Consider the following 12,113-nt stretch of genomic DNA (forward strand, 5'->3'; position numbering starts at 1 on the left):
CTCTCCCAAGCCCTGTTCCTGCCATGATGCCCATGAAGGATTTCCCTGAAATTCCTCTCCCAAATCCCGTTCCTGCCACAATAACCATGAAGGATTTTCCTGAAATTCCTCTCCCAAATCCCGTCCTGCCACAATAACCATGAAGAATTTTCCTGAAATTCCTCTCCCAAATCCCGTTCCTGCCACAAAAACCACGAAGGATTTCCCTGAAATTCCTCTCCCAAACCCCATTCCTGCCGTGATGTCCATGAAGGATTTCCCTGAAATTCCTCTCCCAAATCCCGTTCCTGCCACAAAAACCATGAAGGATTTTCCTGAAATTCCTCTCCCAAATCCCGTTCCTGCCACAATAACCATGAAGGATTTTCCTGAAACTCCTCTCCCAAACCCCGTTCCTGCCGTGATGTCCATGAAGGATTTCCCTGAAATTCCTCTCCCAAATCCCGTTCCTCCCACAATAACCATGAAGGATTTTCCTGAAATTCCTCTCCCAAATCCCGTTCCTGCCGTGATAACCATGAAGAATTTTCCTGAAATTCCTGTCCCAAACCCCATTCCTGCCACAAAAACCATGAAGGATTTCCCTGAAATTCCTCTCCCAAATCCCATTCCTGCCACAATAACCATGAAGGATTTCCCTGAAACTCCTCTCCCAAATCCCGTTCCTGCCGTGATGCCCATGAAGGATTTTCCTGAAATTCCTCTCCCAAATCCCGTTCCTGCCACAATAACCATGAAGAATTTTCCTGAAATTCCTCTCCCAAATCCCATTCCTGCCATGGTGCCCATGAAGGATTTCCCTGAAATTCCTCTCCCAAACTCCGTTCCTGCCACAATGCCCATGAAGGATTTTCCTGAAATTCCTCTCCCAAACCCCGTTCCTGCCACGATGCCCATGAAGGATTTTCCTGAAATTCCTCTCCCAAACCCTGTTCCTCCCACAAAAACCATGAAGGATTTTCCTGAAATTGATTGATTCCTGAGGGTGCAGCACAACCCTCTGTGGACATCCCAGTGACACAGGAGAGGATGGGGGTGCCTCAGCCTGGGCAGAAAACTCCCCTGGTGAACCCAAATTTTTATTGCTCTGGGTTACTCCCCTTCAGCTGTCCCTGGGAGTCACAGTTGATTTTGCAGCTCCTCAAGGGAAGATCTGGATTTTTTAAGACGGTTCAAAGAGTGAGACATTTCAGCAATCACCATTTTACCTGTTCATTTCCAAGCCAGAAGGGACCTGCAGGGGTGTCCTCAGGAGCAGGGACAATCCTAGAATTGTCTAGGAATTGTCTAGAGCAAGGAATCCTGGAAATTCATCTGCTGCTGGAGGCTCTCAGCTCCTCAGATTTGCTCCTCTGCTTTGTTCCTGGAAAGGTTTTCCGTGCTGCAGGATCTGAGGGCAGTTGTGAGTGGAGTGAACACGGAGCAGGGATGCAGGAGGGGTGGTGGTTGTGATGTCCTTGCTCTGTTTCCAGGTTTGTTTGGATTTCTGTCAGGATTCTCCTCTGAACCATCCCACAGCTCCCTGGGGATGCCCAGGCTGAGGCACAGGGAGGAGGAGGGATCACCCTGAGTGGTTCCTGGACATCCCACCATGATGTTTGTGGAGTTTTGGAGGTTTGGACTTTTTATTGGATGCTTCAGAGCATTCCATCATTGTCTTCCTGCTCAGTCGTGCTCATTTTCCCTCTCCTGGTGTCCAAAAATTCTCCTGCTGTTCCTCTCTGTTGTCATTTGGGTGACACCAACCGAGATCTGGGTGGAACAAACCCATTTCTTTGTTTGGTGTCTGTTTGACCATTCCTTGTTCTCCTCACCCACTTTTTGTGGTGCTGGCAACGAGGCCTGCAGACATTTGGGGTGATGCTTGGACTCTGTCATCCTGCAGACCTTTTCCAACCTAAATATTTCCAAGATTTTAAACAGCAATTTGCTAAATTTGGGGTTTTTTTCCTTGTCCCTGCTCCTGCTGACCGAGGGATTTGTTGTCAGGGTGTTCTGGTTCTGCTCTGGTGTAGAAATTATTGCTGAGGGGAGTTGTTGCCACCACAATCCTTCCAGCAGTGTGGAGCTTTCCATGCCCACTTTGTTGAATTGTGTTTCTAAACTCTGGTAAAGAGATTTCTCTGAGAAGTGGCTGCAGTTCAATGGTGGATGAAATAATCTCTTTATATAAATTTGTTTGGAGACCTCGGGGAAAAGCAGCGTAATATAATTGTAAGAATATATTTAATATTAAGGTTGTTGTGAATTGTCTATTATTTTATTTTGAAATAATTTTCTTCTTCTTTTTTTTTTTTTTTTTTTTTTTGCTTTGTGACAGTGATTGAGGTTTGCCATTTGCAAAATCCCCAGATGGGGATGGGGAAGGGTGTTTACAATATCAGGAACAAATTAGGGGGTGTTGTTCTCACTGGTTTGGTGCTTTGACTTCTTGCAGAACTATCAGCAATTGCAATTTTGCAAGAAATTGTAAAATATATCTGAAGATCATCCTTTAATTCCACAGGAATTGTGGAAGAACGGTGGTGAAGCGCCCATGGAAACCAGAATATTTGGATATTCCTTTACCTTTTATATCAGGGCAGAGATAAAGCTTTTGTCAGTAGGACACGATGTTCATTTTTGCTCTTAAAACTCAACCCTCATTTGTACAGATGAAAAATAACTTCTGTCTGCTTTTAAAATCCACAGGAAAATAAATGTTGTCGTGTGTAGCCTCCCTTAAAAATCATAACTGTATGATTTGTTGGTAGATGGGTTTTTCTATTAAAAAAACACTATCAGGAGCTTGAAAAGCAGTATATATGTAAAGAGAAAATTTGTTAACTGCTATGGGAAGATCTAACCCCGGGTCACCTGCAAATCTCTCAAACAAGAGCTCCAGGGCAAGTCCTAATTCCAGGGAGTAAAAGCGAAAATTAAAGCTGTAGCTGGCGACTCCTCCAAGTTACCCGGGGTGGATTCATTTGAGTTTCCTTGATTGTGCTGGTGAAAGGGATGGGAGAGGTCTTCTCAGCCACCTCCCGGCCCAGGATCTCCATGGAGACAGAAAAATAACCTGATGGTCTCTCAGAAGTTGCCTTTCATCACCAGAGGCATTCATTAAATAGGAGATGAAGCAGGAGACAAACTTTGGCATTTTTAGCCAACCTTGCAGGGGGGAAAAAAAAAAAAGTGCTTTTTGGAGATTGTGCTTTCTGGAGTGGTTTATCCAGGTTCCACTGGTCTTCTGTGGCCTGAGAAATGCTCTGAGAATGGGACAGATTTATTGATCATTTCCCCGTTTCTGCAAATCATGAACGGTCGCACGCAGTAGGTAAAGGCAGAGAAAATACAAGGCAGGTTCAAAAATATCAACTAGCAGAGCTGTTTCTGCAAGTTCAGGCTGCTTCAGTTGCTTTTGGGAAGCTGGAGAAGGTTCTGAGCAGGGGAAGTTGTTGGTGGGCAGGGCTCAGAGATGTGGCTGAGGGAGAGTCTTGGTGCTGAGAGGCTAAAAGTGACTTTTCTGAGGGGGAATGACGGTGGAATCTTGGAATGCTTTAGTTGGGAAAGGATCTTAAAGTTCAGCTCGTTCCAGCCCTGCCATGGCAGGGACACCTTCCACCACCCCTGGGTGCTCCAGCCCCGTCCAACCTCACCTTGGACATTCCAGGGATCCAAGGGCAGCCACAGCTGCTCTGGCAATTCCAGCCCAGCCTGGAATTCCTAATTCCTAATATCCCACCCATCCTTGCCCTCTGGCAGTGGGAGCATTCCCTGGGTCCTGTCCCTCCAACCCTTGTCCCCAGCCCCTCTCCAGCTCTCCTGGAGCTCCTTTAGGCTCTGGACTCTGCCTGGATCCTTCCGTTCTCCAGGGGAACATTCCCAGGGCTCTGAGCCCTCCCTGGATCCTTCCCTTCTCCAGGGGAACATTCCCAGGGCTCTGAGCTCTGCCTGGATCCTTCCCTTCTCCAGGGGAACATTCCCAGGTGAGCATCCCCAGCTCTGGCTCCAGAGGGGCTTCACCCTTGGAGCAGCTCCATGTCCTCCTCTGGAATTGCTCCAGCAGCTCCATGAACTCCTGGAGCTGAGTGGTCCCAGAGCTGGACACGGGATGTTCTAACAAGGATATCAGAAGTGTTCCTTGGTGCTCTCAAAACATCTCCTGCTTCTTTTTCTTTGTCCTCCTTTCACTCTGGTTTTCTCGTGTCACTGCTATCATTTCACTGTTTAAAATTCTTCATGGAAAACATGAAAACACAACCATCTCCTCAATCCCCAAGTTTTTTGGGCATCACATGGGGTAGGAGCACCTCCAATTTTCCAGCTTTTGAGCTGCAGCCGCTGCACTCGGATCCCTGGAGGTGAACCTGCCTCCAAAACCTCTCATCTCCCTGTAATGCACAAAAACCTGGCACTTAGGGGAGGAGGAAAAAACGGGACATTTTCTGAGGAGCCCTTTTAAAGCAGTTTTTAATGCTCAGGAACGCTGCTGCTTCCCTTTTCCCTGAACTGTGGGCAAGAGGAGAAGCCCCGACCGTAAAGTTGTCGGCGCTCGGCTTTGGTTTATGGTGGTGAAAGCTGCCCTGTAATGGGAGCTGGGAAAAAGGTAAACAAGGGTGGTTTTAGCAGTGAAAAATCTGCCTAATATAAACACAGCCAAGTTCAGCCCCGCTCCCAAGTTGAAAAATGCGGCCGCAGCTTTGCGGAGGGAAGGAGGAGCAGAGCGTGGCCTCGCCAGCGATTTATCCGAGGCAGGGAGCAGAGGCAATCCATCCAGCTGGGGAGTCTCGGTGGCATTGCAGAGAGAGCACAGGAGCTTGATTTAATTGAGAAAATGAATCAATTACAATGATGTTGCATCATCAGATGCGAGGGAAGCGGCGGCGACGTCGTTACACCGGGTAACAGTGTTAAAAAGTAATTGAGTGTCTTAAGCGGTTTGAATCAATTCCAGGTAGTGTGGCACAGCTACCTCAATGCAAAATTTATGAAGATGATCTCCAAATAATTTGTTGCCATCAGAATTGTGCAATAAAGGCTGGTAACGACGTGTGTGGGAGCGGGGCCGCGGCTGGGCCGGGCTCCGGCGGCGCCGCCGGTGTCACGGCGAGAATTCCCTAACACTTGGATTTGTGTTGCTTGATTTTTCATTAGCAGGGCCGAGTGCTTTTATTAGAAATGATATTTTAAATCTTGCTCTGAAATTGGATGCAATCATCCCCGTGTTGGGGCCGCTCCGTGTGACCCCACCTCGATTCCTTTCCGTGACAAGAGCTATTTTTCCAGGAAGGAAATGTGACTGATGATCTGTTTGGCTAAAAACTGTTCCTGTGCTCTAATGTAAAGAAGCTCCAAATCATCCCTATTGAATAAGCTCAGTCTATTTTGTCATTTAACATCTGGAAGTGAAGTAGGGGAAAAAAAAAAAGGGTTTTATAGCCGCAGAATATTTCGCTTATTAGCAAAACCAGCAGATTTGTTCTGTTGGATTGTAATAGTGGAGATTGATGATTAAAAAATATAATGGGCTGCTTCTGCCTATTAACTTTTGAATTTTCCTCCTTAGAAAAAATAGAATTTTACTCAGGAACTTTGTTTGTGTGCTGCTGATACAGTAAGAGAAGACTTGAGGTGTGTAACAGCAGCTATTTCCTCCGTGCTGGTCTTCACCCTCCTCTCTAATTTTACAGCTGGAAAAGTGTTCCTGGAGGATCCTGCCCCGCCTGGGGATGGGGAAAGAGCTCCCAAAGCTGCTGGGAGCCCAAAATTGATCATCCTGGCACCAGGCAGGGAGAGGATGGAGTGGAAGGGGCAAGGCAGAGGATTGGGGTTTGAAAAGAGAATTTTCACTGAGGATCATGTTCTCTTTGGGTTGCAAACAACTCCGTGTGTATTGGAGAAAAACAGGTGATTAATTACCCCAGCCATTAGAAACAGGTGATTAATTACCCCAGCCATTAGAAACGGGGTGCCTTAGAAAGTGCTGGGAGAGCAGCACCCCAAAATTCAGTGTTTTACACAAAGTCCCCACTCTGTGCTTTGTGTTTCATTCCTTGTGTTGGGATCTGCCTTTGTTTCTTTTTTATCATCGAGGGGAACGTGGGTCAGGGGATTTTGCAGCTCTGGAAGCAGTGGGAGGTTCTGTTCCTGCAAACTGTGGATGGGTTTCTCCCCCAGGTTGTTCAGAAATTCAGAAAGGCTCGGAGATAAATCTCCCCTTTTCAGTTTAAAACAACACAAAGTTCCCCAAACTTCCCCATCTCGTAGATGGTGATGCTCTACTCAGAGTCCAAGGAAAACTGGATGAAAAACTTGGGGAAAAGTGGAGTGTTAAAGGCTTTCCTGAGCAGCAGTAGATACTTCAACCACATAATTAAAGTTTTCTTCACAAAAAAGGGATTGTGAGCAGAGCCTGGCAGTAATCCAAAATTCTAATTTCTGACTATGATTTAATTTCAATTTTAAATAAATCGGTTTTTAATTTAAAAAGAGTGAGCTTCATAACATTAGCAATGATTGCAACATTAAGCCCAGTGTTCACAATCTAGCAATATAAAACATTATTTATATCTGAATCGTAAACAGCCTTTTGAAATGGATTATGGTTTTTCTTCCTATTCTAATACAACCTGGAGGGTACTAAAAAGTGTTGTGTGAAATTAACATTCTGCTGACTTTCGCCTATAAATGAGAAGCGAGCTATTAACATTTGTGTATTTTCATTATGTAAATTGTGTTAACACATGCCCACAAATTGCCACCAGCGATGCAATAATTTTCTCTCAGTGATCATAATGTGTCCAAGTGAGTCATTTTGATTATGACATGCTAATTACATATTGTCTTTTTTCAGATTCAGAAAAACCAGGGATCTTTAATGGTAAGCTTTATGAGTTCAGAAAAAAATTCACTTTTCTTTTTCCTGATGGCTGCTCCCTCTGCATGCTTGAATGCCTTGTTTTAAACTTAGCAAATTGCATTTTGAAGAAAATGCAAACCTTTAACTGCCTGTATTAGATTAGGTACCATTAGAAATAATAGAACATCCTGAGCATCAATGTTTTGATAAGAGTTTGCTGCCGTTGATTAATCTTGCTATATTTTATTGCATTAATGATTTTTTCTTTCCACTCCACTGTAAAGATATTGCATATAGTCTAATACTTTTTTTTTCCCCTCTCTCCTTGCCATTGCAGCCTCTCCAGTTATTGCAGTGCATTGTTGATGAGGTGAGTCGTCGTCTTATGTGCTTTCACTCCTAAAGTCATTCCTAATGGAGTGGAAAGCTTATATTTTGTTTCCTAATGAAGCACAATGCCCAACATCCTCCCCAGCACAAGTTGCAGCTCTCACACATGAACTGGCCTGGTCCCACTCTTCTGCTGCTTTTCTGCTCTAAATATTGAGTTGATCCAAGATTTGGGTGTCTCACAAGGCAGCTGCAGCCTCGTGGTGGGAGTTGTTCCTCTGAGGAGCTGGGACAGGGATAACCAAATCTTCAATGTGGGTGTGTTTAAGGAGGTTTTGATGGGCAAAAAGGCATTTTAGCAAGGAGAGAAAATCAGGGTTGAGCACCTGAATGTCATCCAAACATCTCTGTTCAACCAGAAGGCCACAATTAAATAGTGGGATGCAGGAGATGCAGGTGTGAGCAGGAGACTGGATTTCAGTGGCAAAACATCACATTTCTGGAGTGGAACACTCCTTGCACCTCCCACATCCCTCCCCAGCTGAGCTGTAGCAGGAGCCCAGCTCTGAACAATGAGAAGATGGCTGAGGGCAGACCTCTGTCTTCTGAACACTTGAAAAACGTTCCAGGATCCTTGAAAAAGTGGAGGTTTTTTCCTCCCTGAAAAGAAGCAGCTCAAAGCCAAGAGACTGAAATCTCTTTAATAACTGTATCACCACTGGGATCCTTTTTTAAAGGCTGGAAATGGTGTGCTGTCAAAAAAAACGGGAGTTTGCTTCATTTTTAATGTTTATAAGGTGATACTGCTAATTAGAGAGTTCCATCAGGAAAAAAGGAGACGCCACTCTCTGAAGAGCTGCCTCAGCCTCCAGCAGGAGGTTGTTTCCAGCTCCTCAGGTTGAATTCTGGGTGCTGATGTGCCCAAAACCTGTCTGAAGTCATCCAGCTGCTTCCAGCCTGTCCCTGTAATTTTTGTTGAGCTTGGGATGAGCCAAGTGTGTCTCTGTTGGACACGGAATGAGCACACGAAGCTTGGTGAGTTCAGAAGAGAAAAAGACCAAAATTTATTTCTGACCTCGCAGTATATAGAATTCCAAAAGTGACAGTGGATTGGAGGGTGAAATTGCCACTCTCCAACCACACTGGTCAAACCAACAGCCCATCAATTCTCTCCTCCCACAAAGAAGAAATCAAAACAATCATTATTTACAGTGAGTGAGAGCTCCAGTAGAAATACATAAACACCAGAAGGCATAGGAAACTTTCAAAAGAACTTTAAAACTTTCAAAAGAACTATAAAAGAAAACACTTTTAAAAGTCAGGGCAACACCAAGTCCTCCTTTCTGTTGTCCCCACCTGGCTGGGCTCACCTCAGCGAGCACTTCTGTGCTTCTGGTAGGGAATGCCTCAGTGGCTGAGCTGAACTTTCCTTAAAGTGGCATTTGGGCCTTGAGGGGTGCAGTTACATTAAAAAGAGCAAAGATCCTCTGTGTCAAGAGCAGTTTTCTCTCTGTTTGCCCTGATTCTTTGTGGAGATCTGGTTCTTTGGGAGCTTTTTGGGGAATTTTGTTTCTTTAACCTCTTCCCTCCGTCGTTATTCCTCTCCCACACATCTTTGGTGGAGGTGTGGCTATTCCAGAGCACCAGAGGTGTCATTGCCACCAGCAGAAGTCCCTCTCCATCCTCAGGGAGGTCAGTTAGAGGCAATCATGGTTTTACCTGTGGTTTGCTTTTAAGTGGGTGCTGCTGCCTGAATCTGAGCTCCAAGGAGTTCAAATTGGGGTGGATTATTGGGCTTGATGATCTGAGGGATCTTTTCCAACCTAAAGGATTCTGTGACCTTCTGGCAGCTTTCACATCTCCTCAGGATCAGAGCTGCTCCAGTCTTCTCACACAAACTTCAGCCGGGGAACTTTGTGTGGGCTGTAAACATCTGAGTACCTTCACCAGTGGCATTTTGGTATTTTTTTAGATTTTTTTTATGTTCCACAGCAAGTGAAGTCATCATTCTCCTGAGGTGGTGGTCAGTGTGGCTGTTGAAGCTCCAGGTGACAGAGCACAGCTCAGCTGAAAGTTGTTTTAAGCTCCACTCGCTTTGTTTTGAACACACTCAATGTCAGAATGGGAATTTTCAGAATTAGAAATCCTGGTTTGCAAGACTGGTTATCCTGGGTCAAATTTTCCCCTTGGCTCTAAGGAGGTCTTAAAATTCCCCCAAACCTTCCCCTGGAACCAGCTAAAGCTTCAGAGCCAGATCCAGGAGAACCCAGAGATGTTTTAAAGTGGTGAAATGGAGACCTTTGTTCTCTCTGGTGTATTGGTAGTGATGGGATTTGGTAGAACTTCCAGCAAAACACAGCAGGAATCCAAGCTAATATTAATTCCTAGGATTAATTAATTAATTCAGCTGCCCAGAGAAGCTGTGGCTGCCCCATCCCTGGAAGTGTCCAAGGTTGAGTGGAGCTTGGGGCAAGCTGGGATAGTGGACACTGGAATAAAAATTCCTTGGGGAGTTTTGGGTTCTCTGCAGTAGTGAGATTTTTGGAGCTGGTTTTAAACTCTTAGTGAAATACAGGACACACAGTGGGTCCCTTTGGCAGTTTGAGACGTGGATTTGTTCATTCTCAAGGCTTCAACTGACTCACAGAAAAGATGAATAAACCATTTGAGAAGCAGGACAAGTGAACCAAAAGCAGCCAGGCACGGTGGCTCCTCTGAAATCAAACCCTGCCTGATGGGTTCTGTTGAGAAATGATCTGATGGGGCTGCTAATAGGGCTGGGATTATTTTTTAATGGCAGAATTAGTGAGGAGCATTGTGTGGATGGGATGAACATCCCTGCCAGAACCTTTATTTTTTACCATGTGGTGCCTTAGAGTGAGCTCTGATCCAGCTCCAAATAAGCCACGCTCGTTTAAGCACCAGTGTGGGAGTCCAGCACATCCCTCTGGCTGTCTCCAGACCCTGGCAGGGGGCTCAGAGACCTTAGCAAAAAGTCAAAAAAAACCACCTGTGGCTTCCATTTTAACCCATAGAAAAGAATGCCAACTTTGTATGAAGAATTACAAGCCACAAGAGTTGGAATAGTGTGATATTTACATTAACATAGAGTAGAAAAGTAGAAATTTTAGAGTTTTTAGAATATAATTCAAGAGATCAAGATGGAGGAATTTAAGCATGCCCTAGCCTTCTTTTCTTTCTTGTCCTCCATGTCTGAGTGTGATGGTGACACTTTTTCTGTTGGTTTAAGGTAGAGATTCACAGTCTAACATAGATGATAGGTATTAGCAAAAAATTGTAAACATACTCCTGGATGTGGCCCTGTTTTTCTTTGGTGGTGCAGCCAAAGAATTTGCCATGGAAGGGGATTGTGCTTCCAAAGCAAGAGGTGCAGTTTCAAACAATTCCTAAAAGCTTTTGTCGTTGGAATCTGTTCCAGATGCACAAAAAGAGTAGAAATAGGAATTAGAAATGGAAACCCAGGAGGGGCTGAGGGAGCTGGGAAGGGGCTGAGCCTGGAGAAAAGGAGGCTCAGGGGGGACCTTGTGGCTCTGCACAGCTCCTGACAGGAACGGGGACAGGGGGAGAGGGAACAGCCTCAGGCTGGGCCAGGGGAAGTTTAGTTTGGATATTGGGAACAATTTCTTTGTGGAAAAGGTTGTGAAGCATTGGAACACGTTGCCCCAGGCAGTGGTGGACTCACCACCCCTGGAGATGTTCCAAAAAGCGTGGATGTGGCCCTTGGGGACAAGGCTCAGGGAGAGCAGGGAGGTGCTGGGTTGGCAGCTGGACTCAGTGACCTTGAAGGTCTTTGCCAAGTTTGACAATCCCATGATTCTTTGACTGGAAAAATGCTCAAAATTGCAGGTAGAATCCATAGGTTTTAAACATTCTCACTGCTCACAGCCTGACGATTTCCCTTCCTTGCTCAGCCTCCAGATCTCCAGCAAAACCCCAGACAGCCCAGCTGGGCCTCTGAAGGGCTCTCATATCTGCAAGGGTCACCCAGGAAATCAAATCCCACTCCCAAATTCCAACAGCTGTAGCATTGACCATAATTCTGCATTTTCCTTTTGGTGCATTAGAAATTCTCGGTGTAAAAGGTAAATGAGGCAGGTATGAATTCCCAGTTTGGTAACTGGTGGGTTACTGGGTTCTGCACCTCCACAGAAAATGTGGGATTAGGTTTTTCAGGAAAATCAGAGCTCTGTTCATAGCAATTTTTTTGCATCCCTTGAAGCAGGTTGAGAAGTGACAATATTTCCAAGGCCCTTCCAGCTGTAGGTATTTATTTCCCTGTTATCTTGTCAAAATACATTAGTAGGAAACCACTGTTCAGAATAATTTAGGTTGGACAATACCTCTAAAGTCATCAATCCAACCTGTATTTATTCCAGCTGCAGAATTCCCGAAACCTTCTAAAGATGCCATTTTTCCTGCTCTCTGCCCAGCTCAGCATTCCCTGGGTGGTTGCAGATTGGGTACAAAAATCCCATTTTTTTCCCAATCCTTTTCAGCATTTCAGCTTCCCATCCTTTGGATCCCACGGCTTTAGAGGTGTCTGCTCTGCATCTGGAGAAGGTTGGACAGACAGAAAGCTGGAAAACTTCCTGCAGGGTCTTTTAAATATTCCTTAAGCTCTGCAGGGCTGTTTTGTTTAACCTTTCTGTAGTTGGAGTGTCCCTTCTAGGAAAGCAATTCCTGCCAGCCCCTGGAGCACTTGGGGCTCCAGCTCTGTAGTTAAACACCAGCTCTGCTTTCCAACCTTTTCTTCTTCCTCACCTGAGATAAATTAATTTTGGTTTCAAAGGTGCCAAAGTGGTTTGTCTCACTGGAATTGTGATGGAAGTGTTGCTTTTGGTTTATTTGGTTTTAATTGTATTGGGTGAGGGAGGAAAATAACTTGATTTTTGCAGTTTTAAATGATTGTGTTACTCCAATT

At 45.1% G+C, this 12,113-nt stretch overlaps 1 protein-coding gene across 3 annotated transcripts in view; it reads left to right on the top strand.

The window, feature by feature from the left end:
• The window catches only part of MAP2K5 (mitogen-activated protein kinase kinase 5), a 127,115-nt gene that overhangs the window by 84,026 nt on the left and 30,976 nt on the right, over positions 1 to 12,113 (top strand). For all 3 annotated transcript variants that reach the window (XM_030280994.4, XM_072934089.1, XM_030280995.4), the window contains exons 18-19: positions 6,836 to 6,862; positions 7,179 to 7,211. In XM_030280994.4, the coding sequence (XP_030136854.4) occupies positions 6,836 to 6,862; positions 7,179 to 7,211 (60 nt within the window). The remainder of the gene's footprint in view (positions 1 to 6,835; positions 6,863 to 7,178; positions 7,212 to 12,113) is intronic.

Source organism: Taeniopygia guttata, chromosome 10 (assembly GCF_048771995.1).
Source record: "Taeniopygia guttata chromosome 10, bTaeGut7.mat, whole genome shotgun sequence".
Classification (NCBI taxonomy): domain Eukaryota; kingdom Metazoa; phylum Chordata; class Aves; order Passeriformes; family Estrildidae; genus Taeniopygia; species Taeniopygia guttata.